This window comes from Jatropha curcas, chromosome 1 (assembly GCF_041381405.1).
Source record: "Jatropha curcas cultivar XTBG-Jc1 chromosome 1, XTBG_Jcur_1.0, whole genome shotgun sequence".
NCBI classification, from domain to species: Eukaryota; Viridiplantae; Streptophyta; class Magnoliopsida; order Malpighiales; family Euphorbiaceae; genus Jatropha; species Jatropha curcas.
The window spans coordinates 32,312,771-32,330,634 of record NC_143151.1 but is presented as its reverse complement, the minus strand read 5'-3'; the positions used below and the strand labels follow the sequence as shown (position 1 = coordinate 32,330,634).

The following is a 17,864-nucleotide window of genomic DNA, read 5'->3' as shown; positions in this document are numbered from 1 at the left end:
ACGTAAGCTTAGCTAATTGGTGTAGTCTTCGTTTTTTACTACTATTTTGATTTCTTCTACACATTCTAAGTTTTCGATCTTGTCAATATAAACTATGAGACAAAGAATACAAATCTAGAATATGTTCATTACACACGTAAGATTGAACAAAACTGAGAAACAAAGAGGTTGAAAATCTTGCCTTTCTTTATTAATAAAATGATTTATATATAAGAATTATAGCTCATCTAATCTCTTTGTGCAAGGTAAATTCCTAAACTTATGTAACAAGAATAATCTCCTAAAAATAAAGTATCAAGATTTTACAATAGAAAAGTATCTACAGAAAGGAAAAAAAAAAAAAAAAAAAAAGAAAACAAAATCGTGAAAATCATGGCCATAGAATCATGAGGATCATTCAATATCTTCCAAAAAATATTTTCAGAATATGGACTCAAAAAAGAAATAGTGAAATTTTCACCCGTCGTATAGAGTTAGAGATGAATTGGAGATAAATTGAGTACTCGTTAAGATATTCGAATCCATCTCAAATTTATTTAAAATTTCATTTTTACTATCTGAATTGGTCATAAATCCAATTAAAATTATTTGTTCAACGCTTGATTCATTCAACTACCCATTTAGTATTAAAATATTTTATTTATTTTTGAAATAAAAAATAAATAAAAAGTTTAAAAGATTTGATTTGATAATATATATATATATAAAATAATTATAATACTAAGTATAACTAGATAGACATAATTATAATGCAATTCTAATTACAATATTAATTAAATGAGTAATAAATAATATTTACTAGTTGTGGCTTAGTTAGCTACGTAGACTGAGCACGTGGGAAAAGTTCTCGAATTCGATCTCCACTAAACACACCTGTAAAGAGGGACAAACAACCTTAACTGTGGTAATTTTTCACCACATTAAGATATCATTCACAGATCCCAATTTCATCACTTATTGCAACTTTGGAGAATGATACCTTAATTTAGATTTGTGTTCATAAATGATGCTTTAATTTGGATTTGTGTTCATAAATCCATAGTCAAGAAGGATCAAATTTCTCTTTAATGAGATAAATGATACATGAAATTAGAAATAAGATTATAAATGATAAATGAATTTGGAATTTTTAATGTTTATACAAACATGATATATCTATTGTTTTTTTATGTGAATACAATCTCCACATTTGATGTTTAGATAAGCAATTGATATTGTATTAAAAATAAAATTTGGTTATTTTATAATAGAAGACTTAATTTTTTTTATCAGAACATTTATAAATTTATTCATTCCTCAATCAGGTTAGTTAATTTTTGAAAATATTATGTTGTTTTACACTTTTTTTTTCCAATTTGGTTAATTAAAGATGTTCGACTTATTACATGTTTAATATGAAATATCAGTATAATTAAATCAAATCATTACCTAATTAAGGAAAAGAAATTAATTGCATATATATAGTTGTAAAATTATTTGAAAAAGTTTAATAATTAATGTCACTAGATTCGAATAAATAAATAAAAAGATATAATCTATTTGGTGAATAAATATTTTATCACCAAATGATGTGTATTTCGAGGAAAGATATTTTGGGTGAATCTACATTTATTTATTAAAATAGTGTTTATCACAAATAGTGTTTTTTACAACATTTATTACAAATGAACAATTATTTATCATTTGTAAATAGTATTTCAATTGACATTAATTTTTGCAATTAGTTTTTTACAACATTATCATTTTTGTCAAAATCTCATGGACTGTGGCCACAAAAAATATCAGTTACCAAACACGTACACGTGTTTTCAGTTTGCCCGCATGTGCGCACGCGTGTGATATAACTCAACAATATAATATAATATACTCCAAAAAGATCGTAATGTCAGACTAAGGGTGGTGTATGTGTTCCAGTCGACAGTTTGACAATAAAGAGCTATTCTAATTCTGACGTTTGTATGTAAGAATTTATTTAGAGAAAGGCCAATAGCAAACATTTGGAAATTAAATCAACTGACAACTTTCTCATTCTCGGGAAGATATCATTTCAGAGTTGTGCAGTAATGTAGAAGGATCCAGCGTTGGATGGTTGTCAGCGAGTCAAATTTTTGCTGGGAGTGATTTATTAATCATAATTAATTATATGATTATTAACCTTAATTTATCTGATATTAAATACGAATAAAGAAAGACATAATATAACTAAGAAGATGTTCAAAATTGTTGCACACAAATGAATTTCATTGAAGTAATTTATGGAATACAGATATCCTTGACATTTACAAAATACACCTATCCAAGCTTGTTGCTTGAATGTTTTAATCATTATCTTTACTAATTAAAAATAAATCATAATACAAAATCCAGAATATATATATAATCCTATAAAATCAATACAATTATTACACAATAACCACCAGTTCTGATGGCTTCTTGTCCTCTATCAGTACTCTATCTTTCTATATATTTATATCTACAAATTTACTTCTAGAAAAACTTTATATATAGTGATTAATATCTCTATCTTGTTTGGAAGTTTAGAGTCCTTATGGCATAAGCATACACAAATGCAAAGAAGACTGTGAAACCAACCAATACAGCAGCAACTGGTCCCATGAAGTTTGGATCATACCCATAATGATCTTCTATATATGCCTTAATTGAAGGACCTTGAAGTAACCCAGGAACTTGAATAGTGTCTTCATTATCTCTGTATTGTGACACAATAAGTCCATACACTGTCCATGCCACTGGGCAAATCCAATAGTACCAAATCCACCATTTGGGAATTCTCTGCAATTAATATATTGAGTTGTGAGTCAAAATGCATTACTAGTTGTTGTTGTTGTTGTTGTTATTCAAATGGTGTTAAAGGAAATGGACATACCGGTCGTGGGATGAAGAAGCCTGAGAAAAGATTGAAGAGTGCATAAAATGTTGCTGCAAATATGGATGCTACTTGGAGATTTGGCGTCACGGAAACAGTCATCATTCCATAATAAGTGAAGTAGAGGAAGGAGAAGAAGGAGATGAAGAAGAACCAGAAGAATTTTGCTGCTGTCCATTCGAAGGCTACCATAGCATACACAATTAGAGTATAATATGTTGTTTGAATGAACACATAAGGTATTTCACAAATGACCTGCAAGTAATGTTAATACTATTAGGACATAAAAACACAGTAGCAATCATTGAATTTGCAATTGTAAGAGCCTGAAGATGATTTCATAAATACAAACTAATTAGAAAGAAGCTGAATGCTTACCTGTGCCAGAGCGTAAGGTAATGCAGAGTACATTCCGGCTGCTCTTTCACGATAAAAGACAGTCCTTTCAACTGATATTATTGGTTGTACAGTCGAGCAGTTGTTAATGCCAATAAACAACACAGCAGCATACATAGCCCCAATGATCATACTCAGGTCAGTTGTGGTATCCCTGATACACAAAACATAAAATAGAACAATTAAAATTGACGTTATTTTGTATTGAATTGTACATGCAAGAGAGAAAATTGTTTAGTCTGCTTACTTTTTAGTGCCAACTTTCCAGAAAATTGACCCAACCATAAGTGCAGCAGCTAAGGTGAAACCGTATCTAACAAGGTTATAATCAGGACTTCTCCAATAAGTCCACCACTGCTTCCATAGGCAAGACTTGAATTGTCCCCATGGAGACTGAGAATATTGAGATGCAAAATAAAGGTCTTTTGCTCCTGGTGGTGGTGTGCTCAACTCCTTCACTAAAGCCTTATTTCTCCTGTTCATATAAAAATAAATATCTAAGGTCAAAATTCAAAGAATTTGGCATACAACATTAGCAAAATGGAAATTTGTATAATATTTTTTTTCTTTGACTTACTGGTGTAAAGATGATGACTTGTAGTATTCTGCAAAGTCGATTCCAAGCCTGACTTCTGCTGCTATAGAGCTCACTTCTAGCATCCATGTTGCTGGATTGTACTTATCTTTGATTTTAGGAACTCCAGGGATAGCCTGCAATGCCATAAAATTAGACAATTTGTTCTTATATCTTTTGGGTACTTCAAAGGACGAAGAAAATTTCAGGACAAAAGAATACCTCAAAGTATTCAACGATCTTGTGCGAATTTCGACCCAATGGTCCTGAGTATATAACTTGTCCTCCTCTCTTCATTAGTAGCAACTCATCGAAAGCTTCAAAGATGTCGATACTGGGCTGATGGATTGTGCACACAACAGTTCTTCCAGTATCCACGGTGTTTCTTACAGTCCTCATAACAATTGCTGCTGCTCTTGCATCAAGTCCAGAAGTTGGTTCATCCATGAAAATGATCGAAGGATTAGCAACAAGTTCCACAGCAATTGTCAATCTTTTTCGCTGTTCTGTTGACAATCCTGTGACTCCTGGAAGTCCAACTATAGCATCTTTTAGATTGTCTAGCTCTACTAACTCCATCACTTCATCTACGAAAGTCTGGAAAGATTAAACCACGAGATTTCTTTTAGCACTTCATTTTTTTTATTATTTTTTTTTAAAAAGTGATTTAAATGGTGAACATACCATTTTTTCTTCTTTGCTAACTTCTTTCGGAAGACGAAGGAATGCTGAGTAGATTAGAGATTCTCTTACAGTGACTTGAGGTGAGTGGATATCATTCTGTTCACAATATCCTGAGATTCTTGCAAAGGTTTCTTGATCTTTAGGGAATCCTGAAATTCTAATATCTCCTTCAATATATCCACCTGTCTTTCTTCCTGCCAAAACATCCATCAATGTTGTTTTTCCAGCTCCACTAACTCCCATTAATGCTGTTAGGACTCCAGGCCTAAATGCGCCTGTTACTTGGCGAAGAAGTTGAAGTCTGTCTTCTGGAACTCCTTGTTGCTTCATTTCCTGTTACCACCAATTAAGGTTAGTCACAAATAATAGATAGAAGCTCAAATATATAAAAAAAGTTGGAGAGCAATAGGGATTTTGATTCTTACAGCAGGCATGTCCACATAATAGTTCACGCTGTCAAAAGACATGGCTAGTGGAGTGAAAGGAAGAACCATCCCTCTCTTCGGAGCAATACCATTAGCTGCCTCAAGAGATGAATCGGCATTTCTGCTCAGTCCATTGGGGTTGGATCGGCTGCTCATTCTATGCATTGCCATTTCTCCTGATATATTTTTAATTTCAAGTCTCTATAAGGATTTCTACTATTGGGAAAGACAAAAAAAAATGAATTTTTTTCTTTTTTGTTTCTTACTTGTATTGTTTCCATCAGCAGAAGATAATGAGCGAGGGAACGAGTCTCTTTTTGATGTTGTCATTCTCAATCTTGGTTGACCGTTTGAGTCTTCTTCTTCTTCCATTTCCTTTGCTGATTCCTCAGATATTATTGCTTGTTTCTTTCCAGGAGCTATTATACCAAAGCAAAAAACACATTTTAAAAAAAAATTACCACTTCAAAGAAGAGAATATATTTACATCCTCCAAAAAGAAACCTTCCTCAAAAGGAAGAAACAAACTTACCATTCATGTACATAAGAGCAAAGGTGAAAAGAACATTGAAAAGAATTGCAAATCCAAAAAGGGCACCCGCACCAATCCAATACCAATTCTTGTTTTGGAAAACATCGAAGCTTTTGAGCACTGCAATGCCTAAACTTGTAGAACCGTCCGAAGCCTGTAATGCAATCATTTTCTCTCTATCAAACACAAATCTAAATTCTATTTCTTTTATAATTCCATTGATAATTTGAGAAACACATACCGTTTTGTTCATCCACCTTGGAGCATACATTTCATTAACAGCAAATGCATTGTAACCATAACTCATAGGAGACAGCCAGTAAGCCCACTCCCACCAGTTTGGAATTTGACCTTTTGGTATAATAAAACCTCCAAGCAAGAAGATTAGAAGTAGAATAAGCACTCCACCCGTATTCGCAATAATCATAGTCCTACAAACTCCTGCAATCAATCTAAATATCCCAGCAGCCATTTGCTGAGTCAGAAATACCAGTAGCAGATGCTTGAAAAACCTGCAGAGACAGCATTCAACAGTTAGAACTTACAAACAAAAGTGAAATAACTAAAAATATAATCATCTTAAAGAAAATGGGAATGGTTTGGATTTACCTGGCAGCTTGAGGAGCAAGTCCTATTGAATAATATGTAATGCAGACCCAAACCACAGATTCTATTATTGACATAGGCAGAGTAAGCAGGAAAGTTGGGAGAGTGAAAGTCCAAGCTGGATGGAAAAGAAGGTCTCTTTGCTTGTAAAATACTGGAAGTCTTGAAATCATCAAAGAAAGCTCGGCAAAACCATTAAACATGTTAATGATCATAGTAAACAAAAGTGCACCAATATATATTGCTCCATCTTCTTCGTTTCTTGAGTGCATTCTTGGTTTTATAAATACTGTTGATGCTATAATTGCAACAATTATAATTTGGACTGTCTTGGAGACAAAAACCACAGAATTTCTTTTGATCAATAGCCATTCTTTGTCCCAGCATGCCCTTAGTAGTTCCATTTTTGGAACAGAATATTTTGAGAATGCTAGAGCTGCTTTATGGCCTTGAGACTTGTCAAATGGCACTGATAGCTCATTGTCTAGTTGCATTCCTACATGGAATCTCTTGAATTTTTCTGCAAATTCAGGAACTGATATGTATTTGTATGGTCTATTTTTGACTGCCCAATATTGCTCCTGGTCTTTCTTTGATGTAACCTGTAAGAATTACACGAAGTCAATTAGACATCTTTCTTTGACGGTTGTAAAAGATTGAGGTCAAGGTAAACAATGTTTTACCTCTTGCAAGAAATCAGCAGTTCCCTTTCTTTCTGGACAACAGAATCCACAGCTCTCAAAGAATTCAAGAATATGTTCTCGTGGGCCCTGATAGACAATACGACCTTCTGATAAGAGAATCACATCATCAAAAAGATCAAACGTTTCAGGGGCAGGTTGGAGTAGGGACATCAACACTGTAGCCTCAGTTAGGTGAACAATCTGATGCATGCACTTCACTATTTGATATGTTGTGGAGCTATCAAGACCCGTTGATATCTCATCCATGAATAATGTTTTTGTGGGGCCAACAATCATCTCTCCTATATAAAATAAAAAATTATGCTCTATTAATTATTAGAACAAATCCAAAACTTTAATCTGTAAAAAAAAAATAAAAAAAGCAAGTGTTCTGTCGTCTGCCGTATGCCCTTCGCTATCTGAATAGAACTGTACTCCTCCGAGTACACGTAGATACTGAAGATGATTTTTTTATTTATTGTGTTGGATTCAATTAATTATCATCAAAAATGTAATTAATTAATAAAATATAATTAATGGTTTGGCACAGAAAAATGGGAAAGCACCGTTTTCTCCTTTGATTTTTGATTACAGGAGTTGTTGAGAGTCAACTGAAAGATTTGGTCAAACATATATTTGTTTCCACATAAACTCTTAACTAAATATAAAATATATATATATAATTTGTTGACAATTTTTTACCTTTTCTTCTTTGTTTCTTAAGCATGTGACAACTCATTCACTTGCGTGTGCATAATTATCAAGCAAAACCAGACTAGTCAAAAACAATTAATCTCTTAATTAATTGATTAATTAACTAATTAATCAACTAACCTGTTGTTACCCTTTTCTTCTGACCGCCAGAGATCCCTCTAAGCATTTCATCTCCTACAATGGTGTCTTTGCAGATATCAAGCCCTAATAGCTGTTTAACAACAGAGAAATATGATAGTAATTAATTAATATAAATGTTTGTTAATTAACAAAGAAAATGTAGTTAAATTGTGGTTTACCAAAAATTTTGTTAACCGGCCAAAAGGATAGGGTGTCATAGGGTAGGTAAGGGTACGTAGGGATATTTACAAGTTGCAAATTCAAAGGGATTGGGCCATCTCTTCTGATTTTGTTGGTTTCCAACTCACAGAAAAGTCTTCAATTAAGATTTCAATTTTGACCTCTCCTACCCAATAACCCACTTGCATTTTCCTCCCACCATCCTCACATCCTTTATTTAATAAAGAAATTCTTAAGAAAAAAACTGAAAATATATTGTTTTTCTCTATTAATTTTATTTCAGGATTCGTAGATTATGTCTTAACACTTGAATTGCTTGCTCTTGGTATGTTAAAAATATTTAGTAATTGAACATTTTTTTAGAAGGTAATTGTACTTATTTTTGAGTAAACTATAAAAATGAAATAAATATTACAGAAATTTTATGAAAAAGTCAGAATTTGCTAACTTACTTTGAGAGTGTAGTCGGTAAAAAGGTTGCTTTCTGCTCCTTTCATTGCAGTTGCCTACATATTAGAAAGTACAATTATAATTGGACTTAGTAAATTGGAATTACATATTTGAAATAGACATAATAAATTTAATTTTAAACGTGACATTTTCCTGGCTTTACCTTCATGAAAAGGTCAACTTCCGCCTCTGGAAATATTCCAGCTTCCTTTTCTCTTCTTGCAAGCTCACTCAAGAGATCTACATAACACAAAATTAATAAACTAATGTTAATTGGTGTTTAATTGCATAAACCCAAGATTACTCAAATTTCGTTGAAGTATACTAAATTACCATATCGAGTTCCAACTCCTTGACATCTTGCAGAGAAATCTAAGGTTTCTTTAACTGTCATAACTCCGACATGAACATCGTTTTGGCTAATATAAGCAGATGTCTTTCTTGGCACAAATTCATTGAGCTTGTACCCATTATATGTTATGTCTCCACTAACCTGTTCAACCAAAAAAGAAATATCACCATTATTCTCCTTTTCATACCAGTAAATATTAATTAAATTATAATATTATATGTTAAATATATTACTGACCTTGAGACTTGGGTCCAACTTTCCGGCCAATGCTAGCAAAAGGGTTGTTTTCCCAGAAGATGGTGGACCTAATAATAGAGTCATCCTAAAAAAAAAAGAATAAATAATAAGAAAAAACCAATTATTTACATAATAATTATCATACTATTTCTTTTTCAATATGGGTATTTTAATTTAATTTAATTTAATTTACCTTGATGGTTTTAGGATGCCAGAAGCATCTTTAAGAATTGTGAGCTTTGTTCTTTTAGCCAAATTAATCCCAAGCAGTCCAATTGCAGATTCTGCAATGTTTCTAGCAGCATTTGGAAGAGTAGGAAGAGCCCTGCTGCCAATATGGCAATCTGCTTCGACAGTTAAATGCTCAAACCTGACTTCCACTGTTGGAAGTGTAATTCCAACCCTGAAATTAATTAAAAAAAATGAAAAAGTTAGATGATTAATTAAGTTTTAGGTAGATATTAAAACATATTGACAGTTTTAAGTAAAAATGCAATCCAGATATATAATTAAATGTAATTAATTTTCTATTATCATGTAGAAATGATATAACTAAGGACTTGAGGTTAAAATATTTGATTCAAACAAAGGAAGAAAAAACGGAACATATATACATATATTAAAAGAATTATAATATTAAAAGGAAAAAGAAAAGGAAAGAAAGAAAGCTTACTTGTCAATTCTCTGCCTAAATTTTTTCAAGAACTTGTCATTATCTTCCTCTGCAACCTTAAAAATCATGTCAATGAACTTTTGCCTATCATTCACATCGAGCTTGCTGACATCAACTTCTTTATGAATCATTTTGGTTCCTTGAACATCATGGTCAACAAAAGATTGCATGATAGTTGTTCTTAATCTATCATAAGTTGGTAACTTCTCTATAGCAGCCCATTTGAGAGCTTCTTCATCTTCCTCAGCATGGCGAGTACTTCTCCTTGATTGCCTTCCACCTGAAAATACTTCTTCCATGCTCTTGCTAATGCTCCTGCTAAAGCTTCTTGTCATGTTGTGGCTTGCTCTCCTAGTACTGGATGCTCTAATTCCTTTATCTATACCTTCCATTTTTTGCATTTTTCTGTGTTTAATTTAAAAATAAATAAATAAATAAAAGCTTACGTTAGTAGAAGTTGGATTAAAACTCAGAACTACTTGGAATTTTACAGTGCTAGAGACAATTTCAGTAACTTAATTGGTTGGCTAGTGTTTCTTTGATATCTTTTCTCGCTACCAAACGAAAGGGTAAAAAAAACTGCAAGAAAAGCACTTACTTGAATCAGTTCTGGTTGAATGACTTGAAGAAGAGATGAAGCTGAAATCTCTTAGTTATCTAGACACAGGAATTAAAGAGGAGAGGGGGAGAGGAAGACGGGGTTGGTTGGATTCTTGAAGGTTGTATTTTGCTATGCAATTTCTGGTTCTCTCCAAGAAAATCTTGAGAAGGTCTCTCTTTCTTTATCTATGTGTGTGTGTGTCTCTCTCTCTCCAACTCCTCTTTGGTTCTGGTAGTAAAGCTTAGGCAGAGAGAGCGATGGTAAGTTGTGTAGAGAAGTTAAGAGGTATATATACAAGAGAGAAAAGGAAATAGGTTGCCAGGTGCGAATATTCAATTTTAAACTTCATCAATTAAGTAGAATAATATAGAATAGTGCAATGCAAGCAGTACTTGGAAAGTCTTGTTTGGTAACTAAAGTGTATTCAAACGTGATTGGCCAAACCCACTTTCTTCTCTCTTCCATGCAATCTTACTACTTTTTAGTACACTATTCCACAGTCATTCTTTAATCTTCTGTACATCAATTTGAGTCATTAAATATCTGGATTTTTTTTTTTTTTTTTTTTGACAAATCTTCTGATTTTTGAATGGGCATGTGACAATTCTTGTTATAATCATATTAAATTTGATAATTCTACCATAATAATAAAATGTAAACCAAATTAAAATGAAATAATTAAGATTAGTATAATTTACTATTGTTTCAATAACAAAAAATCTTAATATGAAATTAATATGACAAATTGATGTAATAAAATAAACAAGTGAACATATTAAATGTCCTAAAAGTATTTCATAGACATTTTCTAATAATTGATTTGATTTTATGCCGTTAATTAAATGCTTTGGATTCGAATATCATTAGTAACAGTTCCCTTTATTTTTCAGGACCTATGAAAGAAATATTCTTCCTTTCAATATGTTTTTTGATAGTCTTCCTTTCAATGTAATCATGTGATCTTGCTAAACATGGAAGCAAGAAAATCTAAAGATACCCGCGAGCTATACAGTTGAACTACAATCCAAAATAAACTTATAAATAATAAATAATTTGATTTTCATAATTGTTTTTAGCATGACAAGGGTAGGTTTGGTAGGCTAAAATGCTATAGTCATCAATTACTCACTTAATTATAAAAAATTACCAAGTTGGGTTGGTAAATAGTAGGGCCCCCTCTCCCTCAATTCTTATATTTTAGAAATTACAACATTTTGTACTCTATGGCTGCACATCCAAGTGGTAATTTAAAATAATAATAATAATTTGTCCAAATTTTTCTTGTATGTTTGAAAGTTAGAACACCATCCACGGGTGAAGAGAGGGAACTGGGGGAAGCCTAGGCCCTCCCAAACGCCAATTTTTTATTTTTTTTAATTAAAATTTTTTTTGCTTTATAAAATAGTGGAAAAAAAATTTTTTTTCTTGAATTTTTTTTTTAAAACCCTAAAATTTAAAGTCTAGCGCTGCCCCTGGACCATCCGGTTGTTATTACATAATTAAAGTTAACAAACTTTAAACTCTGTCCTTAATTAGTTTTATGCTAATGAATGTATGTACATTAATTGACTTTTCATCCATGAAACATCTTGGTTAGGCACCATGGATGATGAAACCTTTTTGTTTTTTTTAATTAGTTTGAATATTTCAAATACTCACGTTTTCACAAGGAGTATATTATAATTAAAAGGTATAAAATTGGTCAACAGCAATAAAGAAATTTTTACGACCATGTAAGTATGACCTCGCTATCGATGGTAATGAATATGCATGTGTTTTTGTCTGTAGAATTTCTTGTCAGTCGACAGACACAGTTCACATATGGACCTCAATATCCAATTATTAGGAATGGGAAAATTTATTTGTCCGTAATTGAGATTGAAAATTACCTTTTATTTAAATTAAATGAATTTTATAAAATTTCATGTATTTTTTATTTACAAATTTAATTTTTTGTGCTTGGAATTAACTAAATTGACGTGAAGTTCCGTTTCAAATTTTAAATCTTAATTAATTTGAAAAAATTAATGTGATGAAAAAGAAATTTTAATTATTTGCCCCAAAGTTCATTCAGATTTTTCAAAATTTGGACGACATTTCTTTTTTGCTTTGTCAAAATTTTGAATTTAATCCAATAAATTTAATTTTCATTCAATTACATTACTGTTTGGCTAGAGCTGGTAAAGGAAAGAAAAAAGGAATTCTCCTTTTCAGCATTAGAAAAAGATAGAACCCTCATTGATTTTTGCATTGCCAATGGCTCCAAGTTGGAAGGAATGATTTTTGAAGAGGAAAATATAAATAATTTCTCACTTCAACCAAACAATCTAAAAGCTTCTTCCCATTTTTCCTTTTCCTTCTTGTCTTTTTGTACTTTTCTTCCATCTTTTTCATTTAAACCAAACTTAAAGAAAATTGCCATTGGGACAATAATACAATAATCAAATTCTTGTTTGATAATATAAGATTAAAGCATTTAAATTTCGATAATCTCATAACATAATATATAATTTATAAAAATAAAATCTATTTATTCAATTAATTAAAAAAACAAAATCCATCTTAAGACTACAAAAGTTCACAAAATAGAAACTAAAATGTTACGGAGTTGCATATAATATTGCATACATTGATGATGCAAAAGATTTTGTTCTTCTCACATGATCTTGCCTTGGTCAATATACAACACCCTTTTACCACCCTTTCTGAACTCGTAAGCCTTAAGGGATGCTTCTTCATTAAAGTTTGCTTATTTCTTTCCCTTTTTTTAATTCCAAAATCCTCTTGTTTAATTGAAAATCATCTTGTGATGCCATTCTTTGAATATGAAAGCTAAATCAAATTGTTAATTAATGGAAGTGTAGTGCAATAAATATCTTGTCTCAACTTAATTAGGTTCAGTTTGTTTTTATTTCAAAAAATAACAATCATTTTGTAAATTCTTGAACTAAGAAAAGCGTAGGCGCTACGAATCCTTTTCTAGCTTGGAATTAGTTTCATTGTATTTCTTTTGTGTTACTCTCTTTGGTTAGTCTTGTTGTATAAAAAAGCCTATCGGTTTGGATATAGCTGCTCTCGAATCTTATAAGTTTTTTCCCTTTTTGATATCATTAAAATAAGATTAATATTCTAATTATATCATATCGTCAAATGATCCCCGTTCCTCCTTGGATGCAAAGGGGTTGGCTTAGAAGATTGAAAATAAAACTTAAGTCATGTAACTCTGCAATTACTCTTTGCCATTAAGTTATCCACGTTCGAGTTGCTAGTATTACTGTTTACTGATGTATAGTAGTTCATTAGTAATATTATTAAAAATAGTTATAAAAGCTGGCTAAGGTGTAAATTTATTAAATTATTACAAAAATAGCCATCTTGTGTAATCTAAGAAAAATTCTTTGTTAAAGTCGTAGAAGATACAATCCAAGACTTGTTCAAGCCCATAATTCATTGAAGCTTTCTTATTTATGGTTTCATCAGTCCTTTGGAGATATCAGTTTTGCTTATAAGCTTCACATTCTTCCTTTTTTTTCTTTTTTTTTTTTTTGGCTCCTTCTGCGAAAATGATGTCACTGAAAAATTCAGAGTACTTGGTCTCTTATACAATTAGATATTTTACTGTCTTATTGAGTAAACTTCTTCTTGTAATTGTTCCTTGTAAATTCCGACTACAGACTATTCAAATTTTAGACTTTTATTTTTGTTAATTTTTAACAATTTTTATTTAAGAAATTAAAATTGACATATAAAGATTATTGAATAAAATTGACAAAATTCAAAAAGTTAATTCTAATAATTATAAGCAGAGTCGTGCAAGAGTTAATGAGAGTTATAAATAAAAGTCATAATTAGAAATATTTATGAAAAAGAAAGAAAATATATTATTAAATTGAGAGTAATTATCATATACTCCTTAAGTTTTGCACAAATATATTAATAAAGACTTCAGTTTTCGAAATTACATTAATTAGTTTTTGCATTATAATTTTGTTTCCAACTGTTAGTTTTTCAATTGAGTGACAGTGAAATGTTAATAGTAACATTAAAAATAATTACTATATAGTCCTTATGGTTTGATAAAATATATTAGTAAGGACCTCAATTTTCATAACTTTATACAATAACCATTCTTAAAGGTGTTATCGATATTTCACTACTTAATGGAATAACTAACCATTGAACCTTATAATATAGCGGAGATATAATGCAATGATTAAATAGTGTAATTTTGAAATTCGATGTCCTTACTAGTGTCCTTATGGACTATATGTAATTACTCTATTAATTACTCCATCCATCTCAAAATAAGTGTCATTTTTTATCTCAGTACATACATTAAGAAATGTGATTAATGGTCTAAATTGTATAGAAGTTAGTTTACAAAATGTCTATTTTTGGTCTCCAATTAAATTAAGCGAATAATTAAGGAACAATTACATTATGAGTAGAATACTAAATAAGGGTAAATTAGAAAAGAAAAAAATTAGTGAAGTCTTATAAAAATGATACTCCCTTTGTCCTGAAAATGCTTGTCCTGTTTACTTTTGCATAAAATTTAAGAAACACGTTAATTATAATATTCAATCACATAAAGTATCCATACTTTTCAAAATTGTCCTCTTTAAGACAAAAAAAAAAAAAAAAAAAATTATTCCTACAATTTAAAACCATTTATATAATAAAGGCATGAAGGAAAAGTAAATACTATCTCTTAAGTTAAGCGAATAAACATTTTAAAACATTTAAAAATAAAATATGATCAAACGTTTTGAGACGGAATAAATATTTTCAAGGCGTACCTTGAAGGGAAGGGAAGGGAATATTATTATTTTATGAATTCTCTGACTAATGTTTTGAATTTGAGCAGCTCCATCACACATCACGTCACAGGTGTTGACGATTAAATGAGTAGCAATGTCGTCTCTATGTCCATGTCCATTCTTATTCTTCAAGTTTTGAAGTTAATTTTAGGTTTACAATTAACCTTCAATCTAATGCAAATTTTTTGCCGTTGATTTAGAAAAATTAATGTGCAAGAATTAATTAAAATAGACTTTCTGTTATTACTGAAATTAAAGAAAATAAACGCTAAAAATCTGTTATAATTTTGACAAATGATCTTCTCCATTGGACTTCCAGTAAATAAATATAAAAAATAATACTAATAAGAAAAACCAGTAGGAAAAAGGCGCCAAAGTTAGTTAATTGTTATAACAGCTTAGACACGTATACAGTTCTTTTTCTCTCTCTTTTACTTCGAGAGAAGCAGCTATAGTTAGAAGAGTTTAGTTTAGTAATTGTACTACAAATATCGTCTTTTAAATAAAATTGCAAAACTTCAGCAATTGAAAGAAAAAGGGAAAATCAACTAATAATAAAAGGTTATATTTGTCTAAATATTTCATTATTAAGGCTATTAAAATAATTTATATTTTAAAATATCTTATTTTTATAAAAATTTAATTTTCAAACAAGAAAAGAGATAACCATCCTTGTAATCATGGCTTCTATCTTCCTTAATGCAATGCAAAAAACGGTAAACTCCTCTTCCATGGAATTTTGCTGTTAATTCGTATTTTGAATGCAGGATTGTCAAAGTCATAAATTACGCCATAATATTAGTTTATGGAGTTATAGATTTTTTTTTTTTTTTATGTCTGGGATATAAAAAAATATATTTTCAAAAAAACATTTAGCTAAGCCATTCCATGTCAGCATACCATGTGAAAATATATAATTCCTTCCACATATATACGTTTGTAGGTGAAGACTTTGTTTGGTATATATGTTAGTTGAGCTATTATTTCTTCTCCTACACCAATACCAATTCTTTCCTTTGGACCATTTTGGTCTTCTAGGTTGAACTACTGTCCCAAAATGGTTTTATTTTATTATATAATATATAGTTTGTCTGGTAATTATTTGACATGAATATGCATTGATGTCAAATTGTGAGCACTAGGTTAAAATTTTATATATATATATATATGTAAATGGGTTTTCACTACTTATTATAATTTGTTATTTTCACTGCTCTTGATATTGACCGCTACATTAGCAGAAAACTTTTTAGCTATTTTTAAATTCAATTTCTTTGATGTGTCAAAATTATAATGATTTTGTTTTCTGTGTTCACATACGTTTTTTGATCTCTTTTCACTGTAACAGCTGACTTTTTTCGTATCGTTTGGTAGGCCAACTATTCCTTTCACTTGTGACTATGTTGTAATAAAAATGGTAATTAAAGAGTAGGGTTTGGTGTAAGTACAAAAAATCGATTTAAATTCAAATTATGTTTAAAGTTAACTGTGTTTCCAAACACGAGAGGAAGGGGTTTGCATTAATAAGATTTTCAGTAGGAAGAAGAAAAACGAATCCTGAAATAGACAGAAGAATCCCCCGTTGCCACTAACTGATCCTTCTGTGTTTTCTGTATCAATGACTTTTTCGCAAACAAGAACCTCAATTGTAGATCGTTGATGACCTCATAATTTGCTGGTGGACACGTATGTATAAAATTTTATCCTCGGAATTTTTCTTTTTAACTAGTTAAGCAGAATATTAATTAAAAGGAATACAAACATTTTCTCTGCAATTTTCTTGGAATCCCAATTTAGAGGATGCCTTGTATTTAATCCAACGATCAGGCTTTCTAAAGTTATAGAGTACTTTTTAATAATAATAATAATAATAATAATAATTTAATAGAATTAAATCTATTTAGCGGATAACAAAAATAAGGTTGTGATTAACGACGAAACCTGGGATTAAATAATTATCTAGTACATGCATTGTTACGGTAGGGTAGGTGGGCCAAAAACTCAGTTGTAAATTAATGAGCTCCAAACGGACAAACAAACTAAACTATCATGGTTTATATAATATTAATTAATTAAAAAGACAGGGTTGCAATATTTTCAATCCTTCATCTACTTTTGGTTGTTCGTCAACTTCATTCCAAAAACATCATTTTCAAATGAATTATGTGTCTCAATAATTGTATCTTTGAGGATTTATCAAATTCTTTCTTTTTTTTATTATTTTTTTTATTATAAGACGTTGTTGTAAACTCAATTTTATAATTAATAAATTTTTCTTAAAACATTTTTTTACGATATATTTCATTTTATTCATTAATTGATCTAGGTAATTTGTCAAGTATAATTAATTTATCTTTTATTTTTGCCACTAAACTTAAATTAAATAACCGAAATGATGACTTTGGTTTTTAGTATTTCATATTCCTTAAAATATGAAAAATTGACAATAAACCAATCCTTAAATTACTGAAAAATAACATAGCCAACTCAAAAAAGAAGTAGAGTATTTTGGCCACAAGTGTCAAAGATGAAGAGCAGCAAGTCTTCATTAACAGTAACATGGTATATGATGTTGTCCAATTTAGGAGAAAAGACATTGTTATGGAAAGGAAAAGCTCATATCCAAACACCTTAGAAATTTTTGTTATTAAACAAAAGGTCGTTGAGATCCTTTGACTTATTGACTCTACATACCCCACTTAATATTTAATTTATCCGAAATTTTTTTATAAATTTTGTTTCTATAGATTTTATAAAAATTTGGTTAATCAAATAAAGCATAAATAATGTTCCAAAATTTTAATTAGCATTAATATTTTCTTTTAAAAAATTACAACAATTAAAATTTTACTGTAGTCAAAACACACTAAATTCCATTTTGATGATCACAGGATCATTCGTAAAGTCGACATCTTAAGCAGAAAATTTAA

At 30.3% G+C, this 17,864-nt stretch overlaps 1 protein-coding gene across 1 annotated transcript; it reads right to left on the bottom strand.

Moving 5' to 3' along the window:
* Positions 1-2,220: 2,220 nt before the first annotated feature.
* LOC105631547 (ABC transporter G family member 29) lies at positions 2,221-10,412 on the bottom strand. The gene is made up of 21 exons (XM_012213701.4): positions 10,112-10,412; positions 9,514-9,918; positions 9,034-9,243; positions 8,841-8,925; positions 8,585-8,744; positions 8,415-8,491; positions 8,254-8,307; positions 7,622-7,712; positions 6,788-7,089; positions 6,108-6,706; positions 5,740-6,010; positions 5,499-5,652; positions 5,233-5,385; positions 4,967-5,142; positions 4,542-4,874; positions 4,080-4,454; positions 3,861-3,994; positions 3,531-3,758; positions 3,266-3,437; positions 2,888-3,142; positions 2,221-2,793 (listed from the first exon to the last, which is right to left on the bottom strand). Exons 2-21 carry the CDS (start codon positions 9,912-9,914, stop codon positions 2,521-2,523), a joined length of 4,503 nt encoding a protein of 1,500 aa, XP_012069091.1. The 5' UTR covers positions 9,915-9,918; positions 10,112-10,412; the 3' UTR covers positions 2,221-2,520.
* Between the last annotated feature and the right edge of the window lie 7,452 nt (positions 10,413-17,864).